Genomic DNA, 16,179 nt, shown 5'->3' with positions numbered 1-16,179 from the left:
AAAACGAGAGGGGAACCTTGCAGCTCCCTTTTCTGGAGCTGCTGAGCCTCCTGTGATCCCATTTTCCCCTTTTCTCCTCTCATGGGGATCCATCAAAGCTTGGGCTCGATGATTGTACCGTTCCAACCGAAATGATTCCTTGCGTTTCTTTGCTTTGCTCGAATGGGGAGAAAAGCTCCTTCAACCCCAAAATATTCTCTTGGGATGGTGTTTGTAGAGCTGGATTTCTTGTCCCCCTCTGCTGGCAGGAGGTTGCAGGGCCTTGAGGCACCATCAGTGGGGCAAAGACCCTCCTCATCTTTGGGGGATGTGGGGTTTATAAGGAATCATCTTTGGGGGATTTGGGAGGGATCATCTTTGGGGGATGTGGAGTTTATAAGGGATCATCCTTGGGGGATGTGGAGTTTATAAGGAATCATCTTTGGGGGATGTGGGGTTTATAAGGAATCATCTTTAGGGGATGTGGATTTTATAAGGAATCATCCTTGGGGGTTGTGGAGTTTATAAGGGATCATCTTTAGGGGTTTGGGAGGGATCTGGTGGGAGCTGGGCATGTTCAGTCCTTGGAGCCAGGGTGAATCTTCAGGAGTTTCAAGCTGTGTCCTTTGTAGAGTCCTCCTGGTTTTTCCAGTTTTGGGGAATTAGATTCTCTTCTTGCTGTGAGAAGGAATAATCCTTGTTCAAGGTGTTTTCGTGCTGAGGAAAGGTTTGGGTCAGCCTGTTCTTGGAGCAGAGTTCTGCACCTTTTATCTGTCCCCTGTGCATGGACAGTCCTCACTCACCTTTCAGGAATTAACCTAAAAACTTCCAGAATCCTCTCTTCCCTCCTGTCCCAGTCAGCACTACCAAAATATTTCACCTACTACAATAATTGGAACAGACTATTATTATTATTATTACTTCTTAATAAATTAATTTTTAAACTGTATTAGCAATGCTAGAAATGAGCATGGAGATTGTGGAATAAACCAGAAGCAAGGATTCAGTTCTAGTCCCTGGGTGCACTTTTCCTAAAAATGTGGATTTAAAAATCATTGTTTGCTTGTGGACAAGAACTTTGCTTGAACATTAAAGTAGCTCCAGAAGCCCACTGGACACCTGTGAAGTTTTTCAGTTATTTTTCCACAGCTTGTAACTGTGGAAGGAGAATTTTCCTTGCAATTTCTTGTTGTTTTTTGGTAGAAATGGAACAAATGCATTTGGTGCCTGGAGTGCTGCGTTTTCAGGCTTGGGAGATTGCTCTGCTTTTTTGAGGTCTTTTCCTCCATGACCTGTCCTTTCCCATCCCCTTGTGCCATTCTCTGTTTCATGCAGGGAAAAATGAGAGGTTTTCCATGTCCAGCCCTCCTATGGGGGCTTGAGTTGTGATCTGGGAAGGGAAATTGTTTCTTGTCTTCATTAAAACTCCACAAAAGGCTTTAAACTTTGAAAAGCTGCTTGAAATTGGTTGTTTCCTGTTTTAATTGAGTAAATTAAAGGGGGGCTCTGGGCTTGGCAGAGCAGGATGGGATGGAGTGGAGAGCAGGAGTGTGGAATGACCCTGATTTCCAGCCATGGGAACAGCTGAAAATTCTCTGAGAGGAGCCTCTTCCAACCTCTGGATCCCACTGCTCATCCCTGCTCCCTCATTCCACAATTCCTTTGGTTTTGTTTTATTTTTTCAGATTAAAACCGAGGATCTCAGCGACTCCTTGCAATCTGCCATCCCCCCTCGCTCGGGGCACCTCGTGCAGGGATCATCCATGATGCCAGGGAGCCAAATTGCAGGGGTGAGTGATCCTGGATCCCCCAGGATCCCAAACAGGGGCTGCTCCTCACCCCCTCCCCAAATCCCTTTGGGGCAAAAAGAACCTGAGAGGGTGAACTGGAAAAGTGAATCCTCATCTTCCTCCTCAGCTTTTCCTCGTGGACTCCAGGGTGAGCTGGACACTGCTGGGAAGGGATTTGCTAAGCAAGGTTTGGTCAGGAAATCTCTTGGAATGGAAATAATTGGAGGCTGAGACAGCACCATGGGGAAGTGTTTGATAATGTTCTTCCTCATTCATGAGTGTCTGGTTAATGCCATTGTTGGAGATAGGATTCTAGACCAGATTAACTCCTAATCTGAGCCTGTTGTTGCCTCAAATTGATTTACACCAGGAAAGAAATTAATTCCTCAAGGGGATTTTTTTTTTTTCCTGAGGTAAAAAAATTTGGAGTTCAGCACTTTTGTTTAATTCTAGTGGGAGATGCTCAGTAATCCCTTCCCTCATTCTTTCACAGGGTATTCAGATCCATTGTACAATTTAGGGATTCTTCAATTCCCCCAATCCTCAGAACAGTCCTGTGGGAAGCAGTGCTGGGCAGCTGGGATAGCCTGCTGCAGTTTGCTGTGTGATTTGAGGCAGTTCACTCTGGAAACACTTTATCTGAAAAACTGAAATCCAGGAGGTTTCATTGATCTAACAACCACAGTTTGATTGCCTCAAAAATGTCTTTATCAAGAGTTTACTTTTCCAGAGAAAAGCAGAGAGTTCTCCACATGGATGTCTCTGGATGCACCAAATTCCTCTCCTATACTTGAAACTTTTGGACCTGCAGCCCTCCAGCCCCCAAAATCCCCAAATCCAGTGAGAATTTTTCCCCTACACCTGAAACCTTTAGGTCTGCAGCTCAAAAATGTCATCAAGAGTTAACTTTCCCAAGGAAAAGCAGACAGTTCTCCACATGGATATCTCTGTATGCACAAAATCTTCTCCTACCTCTGAAACTTCTGGCCCTGCAGTCCTCCAGCCCCAAATCCATGAGGAGATGTTGTGTGAGGAGCATAAATCCTTGAGTTTTATTGTTCCCTTTGCTTTTTTCTCTGTAGGACATGAGCTCTCTGCACACCCTGCAGCAGCTGGTGTTGCTTCCTGGGCACATGCAGTCAGTCCCCCAGTTCCTCCTGTCCCAGTCCCAGGCAGGACAACAAGGTAAGAGAAAGAAAGCTGAGGTGATGCCTTTTCCAGGCTTACCTAAAAACAAGGCCAGGCAAAATTCAGAGAATAAAAGCATTTCTGTTTATTGAATTATTCAGGTACATTCAGGGCAGACAAAGCCCCCCAAAATGGACAATGGCTCACAGGTTTGCACACTTTGATAAGTTTGGTTCTTTTGTATTTTTGGGGTTCATCTTCCAATTCCAGCTCCAGCCAATGAAGTCATTGACCCCAAGTTTGCTCCCCCAGCTCACTTTTGTTTCCATCTCTCAGGCCTGAGGCAGTGAGGTGTCCTTGATTGCCAGGCCTGGAGAGGAATTGTTGTGTGTGCCCAAAATGGGAGAGCAGCAGTGACACTGGATATGGAGTTTAGAGCTCTACACTGAAGAACTTCAGGGTCACAAATAGATGAAAAACCAAAATCCTGAGGCATCAGGGATGGATAAATATTTAGGAAAACCTCCCTTTGCTGTGGATGTTGGGTTTTTTTGATGTTCCCACACTGGGGACGATCCCAAATCCTGGTGGGAGCATCCAGGCTGGAGATGCTGCTGGCACCTGAGCCTTGAGCGCTCCAGCAGTGCCACCTTGGGGCCAGGCAGGGATGCCAGCCTGGAATTCGGGGAGCTGGGAAACACAACCAACCCGCCCCTATCCCTCCCACTCCTCATTAATTCCAAAAAGCTCATCAGAGCTCGGGCTGATTGCTTGGAGGGAGGGTAAATCCGGGGGAGGAGCAGAACTGGTCCAGCTTAGGCAGCTCTGGGATGGGAGTGAGAGGTTTGGGTGTTCCACAGGGCAGGAAAGGTCTCCCTGCTCCTGGAACACGGAGAAATCAGCTCCAGGAAAGCACTGAGGGGTCACTCAGTGCTTGAGAAAGTCCCTGAGTAATTCTGGTTTTACCCCCATTTTTTACAGCATTTCTCCCACCCCAGGAGTGTTTCAGGATTTAATTCATGACCTGGCAGATCCAAGGGGGACTTGGATCCTTTTCTTCCTGATTTATCCCAGCACAGAGCTCCCTCCACACGAACTAAAATTCAGGATTATAACCTTAAATCTCTGCAGCTTGAACCCACTGGTTCACACACTCCAAAAGCAAGTGGGGAATTTATTTCTTCCTGACAACATATAAATTCTCCTCTCTGCCAAATGGCCCTGAGTGATGGATAAAGACACTTGATGTATATTTACAAACAATTTTTGAATTGGTTTGTTTGAAATACAGTCAGGACAATCTATTTCTTGCTGCCTGCTTTTATTCATGAATAATAAACACCTCTTACTGCAAAGCAGAACTTGCTGCCTTTGACAGATTAGAATTTATCTGTTCAGTGACTTTTTTTGGCAGATATATTTGGTTGTCACCCCTTCCAGTTCCAGGCTTGAGCAGGACTGGATATTCTGACCAGGATTTCTGTATTCTGGATTTCTGTGCAGGATATTTCCATTTGATGGCTGATTGCCAGGTTTGAATGATCCTTTTGCCACGTGCATGCACAGCCAGGGGGGAGTGAAAGTGAAGGCTCAGCTTGGCTTTGTGGAATTTGGCTCAAGTGGACTGAAGGAAGGCAGGAAATATTCCAGAATTGTCCCTGGGGCCATCAGGGAATGCCCTGAGATGTGGGACTGTGGGTCCATAAATGGATTTTGTGGCTTGGGGGGTGAACCTTTCCCACAGGGATATGAATTTAGTTTGGAATTTTGAAGCTGTCAGATAAATTCCCAGCTCTTATTCCTCGTTCCCTGTGCAGCCCAAATCCTGACACACGCCAGTCAGGGGTGGGAGAGCTCTGTCAAGGTGGGAAGGAACAGCCACAGAGATTTTGGGAATCCTGGCAGCTAAATATTGCTGCTGAAATCTTCATCCCAGCTGTCAGACCGGTGATTCCTGAATCCAGCCCTTCATTTCCCTGGGAGCTGAGGTGTTCAATCATGATTTTAAAGGCTCCAAATGACAGAGCATCTGCCATGTCCCAAGGCAAAGCCATTGCAGTGATTAATTACCTGCACTGGTGAAAATGTGCACCTCATTACCAGCCCAGATTTGAAATTCTGAGTTGTTCCAGCGTTAGGAAAGGTTTATTCCAACCCCAGCCTAAGTCAATAAATTGGATTGTGCACATCAGATCTAAATTAAATAAGAAAAGGCAGAAAGAGAGAGAGAGGGAGTGATTGATTCTGGAGATTATCTGTTTTCCCTTTTATTAGCAGAAGTCCATACATTTCTATGGGTTTCCCTGTAATTGTCAGTTATAATCAATTAAATATATTGACTGCTCTGAGCAAGGTTATAAATCCTCACTAAATTCTATAGGTTTCACTCACAATGGGCTTGATAGCAACTAAATTTCTAGGGAACAACACAACCTAATCCTGTAGGACATTCCCCCTAAGAGATATAGGCTTGTACTTGGCAGTTTGTCAACTAAACAATTACACAGCCCCCATAAATCCCAGTTTTTGTTGGGTTTATGGATTTCCCTCCTTTTCTCCTTTCATCACTTCGTGTCAGCTCCAGTGTTCTGAAAGAAATTCAATTTATTTGAAATACAGTAGGGTAGGAAAGAAAGGGTCAGATGGCTTCCAAATGACATTTGAAAATGAAATGTAGAATTGAGAGCAGAGTGAGAGGGCTCACAAGATTAACTGGAGAGGATCAGGGTTTTTTAACAAGATCAAGTGGCTGAAAGTTGGAGTCACAAGGGCTTCTATTGGAAATAAGATGTCCATTTTTCTAAGAGCTACAATGATTAAGCACTGAGAGAGATCCCCATGAAGGATGTAGGAAGTTTTCTGCTGCTTGGCACCTAAAATCAAAATTAGAGGTCTCTAAAATGCCTGAGTGTGATGAGTGGCACACAGGCATCAGCAAATGAGACATTTCACTTTATCATTATTGTAATAATCCCTTGCAGGCTGAACATGAGAAGAAACTTTTATTTCTCACAATCCACCTCAGAGCCACACACATTCCTAAGGGCTGAAATTCTTTGGGCAAGAAATGACAAATGGAGCTTCCCACTCTGAGCTTTCCTGGGGGTGTTCCCTGACCAGATGTACATTGTTTTTTTTGTTCTCCACAGCTTTGCAGCCAAACCTCCTCTCCTTCCCTCAGCAGCAGGGCAGCCTCCTCCTCTCCCAGCCCGGACCCAGCCTGGCCTCCCAGGTAAGAACCCAGCTGAGAGTGTGCCCAACTCCTCCTGCACATCTGGGAGGGGGGAAGGCACAGAAAACTCTCTCTGTGTGAGCCTGAGCATCTCTTGGGTGTGTGCACAGGCTGGGAGGGGACAAGGCACAGGGAGGGGGGAAGGCACAGCAAACTCTCTCTGTGTGACCCTAAACATCTCTCTCTGGGTGTGTGCACAGGCACAGGGAGGGGAGAAGACACAGAAAGCAGTGTGGCTCTCTCTGTGTCACCCTGAGCATCTCTTTGGTGTGTGCACAGGCTGGGAGCGGGGAAGGCACAGAAAACTCTCTCTGTGTCACCCTAAACATCTCTTTGGGTGTGTGCACAGGCTTGGAGGGGAGAAGACACAGAAAGCAGTGTGGCTCTCTCTGTGTCACCCTGAGCATCTCTTTGGTGTGTGCACAGGCTGGGAGCGGGGAAGGCACAGAAAACTCTCTCTGTGTCACCCTAAACATCTCTTTGGGTGTGTGCACAGGCTTGGAGGGGAGAAGGGACAGAAAGCAGTGTGGCTCTCTCTGTGTGACCCTGAGCATCTCTTTGGGTGTGAGCACAGGCTGGGAGGGGAGAAGGCACAGAAAACTCTCTCTGTGTGACCCTAAACATCTCTCTTTGGGTTTGAGCACAGACAGGGAGGGGAGAAGGCACAGAAAGCAGTGTGGCTCTCTCTGTGTCACCCTGAGAATCTCTTTGAGTGTGAGCACAGGCTGGGAGGGGAGAAGGCACAGGGAGGAGAAAAGGCACAGAAAACTCTCTCTGTGTGACCCTGAGCATCTCTCTGGGTGTGTGCACAGGCTGTGGGGGGGAAGGCACAGCAAACTCTCTCTGTGTCACCCTGAGCATCTCTCTGGGTGTGTGCACAGGCTGTGGGGGGGAAGGCACAGAAAACTCTCTCTGTGTCACCCTAAACATCTCTCTTTGTGCTTTCACAGGCTGTGGGGCGCTCTGGCCTCCCTGGCTCCTCGGTTGAGCCCCACCTGGACGTCCCCCAGCACCTGCAAGTGGCAAAGCACCTGACCCCAGCAGGAGCTTCTGAGGAGCCCAGCGACCTGGAGGAGCTGGAGAAGTTTGCCAAGACTTTCAAACAAAGGAGGATCAAGCTGGGCTTCACACAGGTGAGAGGGAAGGCTGGATTAGGTAAATTTGGGTTATTTTGCAGCATTCCTTTCCAGATACACAGCATAACCTCGATATCTGCACCTTCCCCAGTATTCAGGAGTGGGGACAGATTGCTGGGGAGAAGAAAATCCCCTTTCCCTGGCAGACCATGGAAACAAGAGTGAAGCTATGCTGGAAGCAGCCTGAGGGGGAGTTTAGGCTACATTAGGAATAAATTCTTCACTGAAAGAGTGATTGGGGACTGGAATCCTCTGCCCAGGGAGGTGGTGGGGTCACTGTTTAAAGGATGTGGCACTGAGGGCCATGGTTGAGTTGGTGAGGAGATTTTGGGCTCTCACTGAGGGTTGGATGTGACACACACACTTGAACAGAATAACAGTGATGTTTCCTTTATTCTGTGTGCTCTCCAGTTTCCTTCATTCTGTGTGCTCTCTAGTTTCTATACTCTCTACAAAGTCTGATCTGAAGTCACTGACTACATCACAGTGACATTATATTCATTGGTGCAAAGCAATTAACCTTAATGTATTTGGCAAAAGTTTTGTAAGAAGTTAATAAGGCACGTACACACATTTACTTTTGCAGTCTAACTACAAAAATCCTTCCTGTATCTTTTAAAATCAGTTTCCATGCTAACAGCCTTGTCTTCTTCCTGCCTGTGGAAGGAAATTCTGGGGAATTCTGGAATTTCTGGAAATTCTTCAATTGCTGTTTCTTCTGCTAACTCAGCTTGGCCCCTCCATGCTGGGTCACAGATGATCTCAAAGGTTTTTTCCAGCCTGGTTACCCCTGTGGCTGTGATTTCAGCGGGGCTGTGACAGCTGGGAGGGGTTTCCCTGTGCTCCTGTGACAGCTGGGAGGGGTTTCCCTGTGCTCACTGTGCTCTGGTGTCCTGGCAGGGTGACGTTGGGCTGGCCATGGGGAAGCTCTACGGCAATGATTTCAGCCAGACCACCATCTCCCGCTTCGAGGCTCTCAACCTCAGCTTCAAGAACATGTGCAAGCTCAAGCCCCTGCTGGAGAAGTGGCTCAGTGATGCAGGTGGGTGACAGCAAGGCAGAAATGCCACCAAGCAGGAGAGGATCCAGCCATGTGGATGATCCAATTCCTCCAAAGCCATCTTCCCCTGGCCCCTGGAACTTGCTATAATAGATAAGGTCTCCTAGGTACCAAGGCTGAGCCAAATTCCTTAAGAATTTGGTCACTCTCTAACACCTTGGAAGATAATTGGTCAGAAATTAGTTTGTGTAATTGGTCAGTTCACCTTTAGAACTTCTCACTTAGATTGGATGCTGTTCTTTGTATGAACTTTTATTGGCTGTAGTTTGAATCCTCCCTGAACCTATAAATATGATTCTGAGAGAATCCTGCTTGACCACCCTTGGCATGAAATAAAAATTCTTGTGGAACACAAGTAAGGCCTCAGGTCTTTCTCTGCTGATGAAATGTGAGCTTTTCTGAGAGATAGTTAAATGATATTAGCACTCTCTGGTCCTGGCAAACACCACCAGGGACCAAAAAAAGAAAAGCCACACAGCCAGGAGCCTCCAATCCCTTCACCCCCTCCCTGTGCTAGCTAGAAGAGGAGGGGAGGAGCTGCTGAGGTGCTCAGGGCTCAGCACAGAAGGGCAGGAGGAAAAGGAAGGAATTCACTGAGAGGGGAATCCCCAGGGGCAACAGGATTTGGGGTGCTGTCCTGTGCTGACCTCACAGGATGTCTGAGCCATGGCTTGGGCAGCTTCCTTTTCTGTGTGAAAATAAATTATTGGGATATTCCTGGTCACTATCAGAGCAGGCTGGAAATGAGGCTCACAAAGGAAATAAGGTGTGTGGGTTAAAACATTTTTCTTCTGTGATTTGGACAAGCTCATTGATGGATTTGGAGCAATTTTAATCATCAGAGGGAGGATCCACAATGTCAGAACAATTTGTGTATTTTAGAAGGCACCTTTGTTTTACAGAGAATATCTGGGGATGAAAAGAACTCATTGTCTCCTTGGATATCTCTTTTTTCCCCCCAGAATCTGCTCCTTTGGATTCCTCCATGAGCACCCCCAACTCCTACCCCTCAGTGAACGAGATGTTCGGGCGGAAAAGGAAGAAGAGGACCAGCATCGAGACCAACATCCGCTCCACGCTGGAGAAGAGATTCCAAGATGTGAGGGGAAATTAAAATCTTTCCATCTCTTGGGAGCTCTCCCCAAGCCTGGCATTTGCCAGGCTCTGAGCACTGAGTCCTCTCAAAAAAAGGGATTTTTTTGAGGGTGTTTATTTGACAGCAGGATAGAAAATGCTTGAAGAAGCAGCAGGAAAAGTTACACCCAAAGAAATTCCCTGTTATTTGTCAGGAGGTTAAAAAATGCTTGAAGGTGTTAGCAGGTAAAGTGTTAAACCCAAAGAAATTCCCATTTATTTCCTTGCTGAATGTTGTTCTAAGGGAGTTACAATTTTAGCACCCCATTTCCCCATTATCCCCCATGAGCCAAAGCTGATCTCTGTACCCAGCTCTTTGTTTTTTGAGTTGCAGATGTGTCCCAGGAGCTCTGTGCTCACCTTGCCCCATTAAACAGCTCTTGTGAGACCCCAGAACTTGTTGCTCCAAATATTTTTCTCAAACCCATTCAGAAGTGGAGCCCTTCTACTTTTTAAGCTCCAAGAATTTCAAGAAGAATCAAACAGAACTTTAATCAACAGCACTGAAGTGTGCATTGGAAACTTCTCAAATCAAAACTGTCTCTCACCTTGTTTTTTCTTGGTTTCTCCCTCATATCTAAACGTGCTCAGGCATCATCAGATCATTTTAGCAGCTCATTTTTAGCTGGTAGAAGACATTTTCTGTCATGGGAATATTACCTTGGCATCTCTGTGCCAGAGATCTTTGACATTTCTGAGCTTTAACTCTGAGCAAAGCCCACAGAGCTGAGAGAGAGGAAATCACTGACTCGGGGGGCAGGGTGGGCTCTGTTCTTTCTCTGTTATTTGGGGTTGCAGAGAGGCAGTGACTTTGGGAAAGCACCCAGAGCTGCTGTCCCTGCACAGTGACAAGATCCAGGTGATTTTGGTGATTTTGGTGCTGTTGAGGTGCAAGAGGGAAGTGATTTGAGCAGGAGCTGTGACTCATCCCCCCGGCTCTGGCACAGCTCATGTGGAACCAGAGGCACTTTGTGGGTCACAGAACAAATCTCTCACCCAAATATTTACCCTCAGATGGAGTTCCTGTCCCCTCCCCAGCACTCAGCCAGCCCCACCCTTGTCCTCCCAGCAAACCCTGATGCTTTTGGGGCTTTTTAACCTCCTGCCTCACAGCAGAACCCCAAACACATTTCCAATATTTCCTTGTGCTTTTTTGGGTTTTTTAATCTCCTGCCTCTCAACAGAGCACAAAGTCCAGTTACAAGACTTCTTTGTGCTGTTTTGGGGCTTTTTAACCTCCTGCCTCTCAGCAGAGCCCCAAACACATTTCCAAGATTTCCTTGTGCTTTTTTTAGAGCTTTTTTAACCTCCTACCTCTCAGCAGAAGCCCAAGCCCCATCCAGAGATTTCCTTGTGCTTTTGGGGGTTTTTTAGCCTCTTGCCTCTCAGCAGAACCCCAAGCCCAGTTCAGAGATTTCTTTGTGCTTTTGGGGCTTTTTAACCTCCTGCCTCTCAGCAGAACCCCAAACACATTTCCAAGATTCCCTGATGCTTTTGGGGTTTTTTAACCTCTTGCCTTTCAACAGAACCCCAACCCCAGTTCAGACATTCACTTGTGATTTTTTAGAGCATTTTTAACCTCCTGCCTCTCTCAACAGAACCCCAAGCCCCATTCAGAGATTTCCTTGTGCTTTTGGGGCTTTTTTAACCTCCTGCCTCTCAGCAGAACCCCAAACACATTTCCAAGATTTCCTTGTGCTTTTTTTAGAGCTTTTTTAACCTCCTGCCTCTCAGCAGAAGCCCAAGCCCCATTCAGAGATTTTCTTGTGCTTTTTGGGATTTTTTAACCTCCTGCCTCTCAGCAGAACCCCAAGCCCAGTTCAGACATTCACTTGTGATTTTTTAGAGTTTTTTAACCTCCTGCCTCTCTCAGCAGAACCCCGAACACATTTCCAAAATTTCTTTGTGCTTTTTGGGGCTCTTTTAATCTCCTGCCTCTCAGCAGAGCCCCAAACACATTTCCAAGATTTCCTTGTGCTTTTTGGGGCTTTTTAACCTCGTGCCTCTCTCAGCAGAACCCCAAACACATTTCCAACATTTCCTTGTGCTTTTTTGGGGCTTTTTAACCTCGTGCCTCTCTCAGCAGAACCCCAAGCCCAGCTCAGAGGAGATCTCCTTGATAGCAGAGCAGCTCTCCATGGAGAAGGAGGTGGTTCGGGTCTGGTTCTGCAACCGGCGGCAGAAGGAGAAGCGGATCAGCTGCCCCATGCCATCCCCCATCAAATCACCCATCTACAACTCCAGACTGGTGAGGGACTTGGCATTCAGCCCCTGAGTGGAATCTGATCCAGAACATTCATTATTATTATTCCATCCATCAAAAACCAATCAGCTAAAGTGATAACAATTAATTAAGCGACGATTCTAGTTGTTGAAAGCTGCAGAAAGAAAAGACAAATTTCCTAGGAGGGATTGATTGGTTTAATTGTAGGGTAATTTATTCAAATCACAATGCTGTCCCAAAGCTTTTCCCCTTGAGACTGATAAAGAAAATCTTTCCAAAATTAATGGGGTATGAGGATGACATACACTGATACCAATTTAGCTGCATTTCTGCTGCTTCATTTAAGAGTTGCTTGGTGACTTTGCCATTTAAAGGTGGCAGAAAACTCCTCAGGAGTGGGAGGCCTGAATTTTATCTTGAAATCTCCATCAGAAGGCAGGGAAACATCACAGGAAGTTTAGCCCCAAAACAAATATTTGGATCCCACAGCAGGTGAATAATTCCCCTGTGAGTGCTGTCCAAAGTGAGCCCTTGCTCATCAGCCTCCCTGGACAAAGTGCTGCCTTCAGGATGAAATGCTAATTTGGATGGCAGCTCCCAAATTGCCAATTGTCATCTGAGAATTAAGCTCCCTAAAGGAGATTGGGATTTTTTGGTGCCCAAAACCAGAGGGAGCTGAGGATACCCAAGGAACATCCAAAGGGCAGTGGCTCCTACAATTTTATGTTGACACTTCCAGAAAATGTGATCATTTCAGGTTTTTCCATGGCTGATCCATACATTTAGATGGGTGTGGAGGGTGTCAGGCACATGCAATGCTAATTCTGATTTCTTCCCATGGCCTTGGATATGGGAATGGTGAATGGAAACAGCCATGAGAGCCCCAGCTGTGGGTGGTGTGTGAGGGGCAGGGTGGGATTTATCCCCTCCCAAATTCTCACTGCCTGCCTCTGCTCCTGCCCAGGTCTCTACCTCAGGGTCCTTGGGGCCCCTCTCCGTCAACCCAGTGCACAGCACCATGCCCGGGACTGGTGAGACTGGGAGCCCTCCCTCCCCTCCCTCCCCTCCCTCCCCTCCCTCCCCTCCCTCCTCTGCCCTCCCCTCCCTGTCCCTCCATTTCTGGGTCACAGCTGCAGGATGATCTTCACCAGACCCTTGGCTCTGGCCAGGGAAAGTGCTGGGATTGGGTGGGATAAAACATGGGAAACGTTGGGCAAAATTACATTTCCAGCATAATCCTGGGCTGGGCTGTTTAGGGTTGAGCCAGGTGCAAATAAAAGGGTGGGTTAGAGTCAGATCTCCTTGGGGACATGGGATTCCCAGATATGGGGACAGGGAACATTCCTGGGGTCCCTCACCTTATCCAGGGGATATTCCTGGGGTCCCTCACTTTCTCCAGGGAATATTCCTGGGGTGCCTCTCATCCCCTAGGGCAGGAAACCAGAGCCAGATAAAATGTGGTTTTGAGTCAGATCTCCTTGGGGAACTGGGATTCCCAGATATGGGGACAGGGGACATTCCTGGGGTCCCCACCTTATCAAGGGAACATTCCTGGGGTCCCTCACCTTCTCCAGGGCAGGGAACCAGAGCCAGATAAAGGGTGGGTCAGTGTCACGTCTCTGTGGAGACCTGGGATTCCCAGATATGGGGACAGGGGATGTTCCTGGGGTCCCCCACCTTCTCCAGGGGACATTCCTGGGGTCCCTCACCTTATCCAGGGGACATTCCTGGGGTCCCCCATCTTCTCCAAGGAGCATTCCTGGGGTCTGCCACCTCCTCTTTAGCAGGGAATCAGAGTCACATAAAGGGTGGGTTAGAGTCAGATCTCCTTGAGCCCCTGGGATTCCCAGAAATTGGGGCAAGGAGCATTCCTGTGGTCCCCACCTGCCCCAGGGCAGGGAGGCAGAGGAGCCACGGGGTGGGCACAGGGATTTGGTGGCAGGAGGAGGGGCTGCCAGGCTCAGGGCGCTCTCTCCCACGCAGTGACATCCTCGTGCTCCCCAGGGAACTCCAGCAGGCCCTCGTCCCCTGGCAGTGCCCTCCATGCCAGCAGCCCTGGCACAGCCCAGAGCAACTCCAAAGCTGCCATGAACTCCTCTGGCTTCAACTCTTCAGGGTAAGGCAACCCCAAAAAAAAAAAAAATATCCTCAAACCAACCCAGGGCATTGGGGGAAACGCTGGGATCTCCAGGAGAGCTCTTAGAGATTGCAGCTCCTGTGTGGAGCTTCATGTGTGAGCTTTCAGGGACAGGGTGGCATTGCTGGGGTGTCCTGTGCAGGGACAAAGTTGGATTTGGTGATCTGGGTCCCTTCCAGCTCAGCATGTTCTGTCATTCTCAGGATGTGGTTGTTTTTCTGCTTGAAAATGAATAGTCAGTCAAGTTTTGCCTGAATGACTGCGCTGGTTTAAAAAAAATAAAATTAAAAAAGCATCCCAAAATGATTAGAAATGCTGTCCTCACCTGGCTCCTGTGTGAAGGAAGCAGAGGCAGGTTCATTTTGCTGTTCCTGCTTGGATAAACCCCTCCACTGCCAATTTGCTCTCCTGCAGTGCCACCCACAGAGCTCTGCTGTGAGCAGCTCTTCCACAGTGGCAAAACAAAGATTAATTTTTACCTCTGCCCTGCCTTTAGAGGCTGCAGAAGCATTAAAGCAGAAGGGAGGCTCAGAGCCCTGCTGGTTTTTTCCCTCTGCACTTGTGATTTCTGCTGCATCACCTCGAGGATGCTGAGTTAGGAGGGGTCACCCTGTGCCATGAACCCCCCTCCTTTTATTTTGACCCTGAAATGTAGAATTTGTTGCTTGGAGTGAGGTTATTTTTTTCCCTAATAGTAAAATAAGGTGTTTTTCAAAATGTTATGACACAAAAAAAAAAAAGGAGGGAGAAATTATTTCTACTTCCTGGATTCATCATTTCCCTCTAACTGAAACACTTTTATCATCTTTGTTTTTGTGGAAACATTAAAATGAAATGTAACTTTTTTTCCAACACAATCTCTTGTGATTTAAGAAAAAAACAACTAAAAAAACCCCCCAAAAAAGCCAGGTAGCACCCGAGGATGATCTTGTTTAGAAACTGCCAGCCCTGCAGGATGTGCTGAGCCAGAGTGGGCTCCAGCAGGAAATCAGGATGGTTTTTTGCTGCCAGGTGAAACTTTTGTTGTTCCCTGTCACCAGTGTTATAAATGAGAAACACAAAATCTCGATATTCAGCAAAATTGAGGTTGATTTATTTTACACAGACAGAGCAAAGCAGTGCTGGGGAAGGTGAGGGGTCACTGCCCACTCCATGCTCTGTCCAACTTTGGTTTGCAGCTTCTTCTTCTCTTTTGTAATCAATAATTTTTGGTATTTTGCTGTTATAATTTTGCCAGTGGTGGTGGAATAAACATCTATAAAGTGAGTCCCATAGATATCATCTGGTCTTGGTAGATAAAAGCAGCAGAAATTGGGAAATTCTGGTGTTTGTAGATAGGCAATCATTGATAAAACAAAGGCAAGAAGTTTGATTTTACAAAATCTATTGGACTGTTGGAAAGTCTGATTTTACAAACTGGTAGTAGATGCAAATTATTTAGAAACATAACATTCATAACAGGGGGATTTAAAACAATGATTTAATCCCATTTTCTTCTCTCTATGCTTCACTTCAACCCTTAGTACTCTGGTTTATACAAACCCCAATACCTTTATATTTTATATTTTATATTTTATTATATAATATATTTTATATTTTATCAATTTCCCCCCCCACCAGCTCGTGGTACCGATGGAACCAGCCCACCTACCTCCACTGAGAGCTGCTGAGAGGGGAGAGCAGCTCTGCCCCAGGACCACGCTCGGCGCCTTCCAGTGCCTTCCGCCGCCGGCCGCGCCAGGAGCCCCCGGCAGCGGGGCTGAGCAGGGACTCAAACTGCAGCCCAGCCCTTCCCCGACCCCTCTGGGACATTGTCCTTGTCCCCACATCCCCACAGTGCCACTGTCCCCCTCCCTGAGCCCCCCACAGTGCCCGCTGTCCTCGCATGGCCGCTCCGCTTGCATCCCCGGCAGGGCTCCTGTGTCAGGACTCTGCTCTGTCCCCCCTGTCCCCACCTGTCCCCGTTGTCCCCACAAGGAAGGAGGGTCCCTCCTGCTGTTCCTGTCACGCACAGCCCCCAAACTGAGCCGAGGTTTGAGTTCATTTCACCGCAGCCCCGTGGCTGGGTGGGAGCCTTGGCGTTCCCCGGGCTCCCCATCCGTTCGCTTTGCGCCTCCTGCTCCCTTTCTAAAGGTGCTTTTTGTTTGTTTTTTTTTTTTTCCTTCCTTTTTTTTTTTTTTTTAATTAAGTATTTTAGAGTCTTCTTATTTTTTCCTTTAAAAAAAAAAAAAAAAACAACAACACAACCAAACGACCAAAAAAAAATTTGTCTTTTGCAAAACTTGTGTCCACGTCTTGTTATTGCAGAAAACCTTGGGGGAATTTTGATTTTTTTTAGATGAGTCTTGACCTTCTCTTT

General features: G+C 47.2%; 1 protein-coding gene across 1 annotated transcript in view; it reads left to right on the top strand.

Moving 5' to 3' along the window:
- The window catches only part of POU2F3 (POU class 2 homeobox 3), a 44,712-nt gene extending 29,184 nt beyond the window's left edge, over positions 1 to 15,528 (top strand). Inside the window, exons 5-14 of the mRNA XM_033081756.2 lie at positions 1,665 to 1,769; positions 2,852 to 2,954; positions 6,047 to 6,129; positions 7,080 to 7,262; positions 8,166 to 8,307; positions 9,288 to 9,424; positions 11,546 to 11,707; positions 12,648 to 12,714; positions 13,667 to 13,799; positions 15,441 to 15,528. Of these exons, the coding sequence (XP_032937647.2) occupies positions 1,665 to 1,769; positions 2,852 to 2,954; positions 6,047 to 6,129; positions 7,080 to 7,262; positions 8,166 to 8,307; positions 9,288 to 9,424; positions 11,546 to 11,707; positions 12,648 to 12,714; positions 13,667 to 13,799; positions 15,441 to 15,480 (1,155 nt within the window). The 3' untranslated portion in view covers positions 15,481 to 15,528. The remainder of the gene's footprint in view (positions 1 to 1,664; positions 1,770 to 2,851; positions 2,955 to 6,046; positions 6,130 to 7,079; positions 7,263 to 8,165; positions 8,308 to 9,287; positions 9,425 to 11,545; positions 11,708 to 12,647; positions 12,715 to 13,666; positions 13,800 to 15,440) is intronic.
- Positions 15,529 to 16,179: the final 651 nt, after the last annotated feature.

Source organism: Catharus ustulatus, chromosome 28 (genome assembly GCF_009819885.2).
Source record: "Catharus ustulatus isolate bCatUst1 chromosome 28, bCatUst1.pri.v2, whole genome shotgun sequence".
Taxonomy (NCBI): Eukaryota; Metazoa; Chordata; class Aves; order Passeriformes; family Turdidae; genus Catharus; species Catharus ustulatus.
The sequence above is the reverse complement of the archived record's forward strand: the minus strand, read 5'-3'. Positions and strand labels throughout refer to the sequence as shown.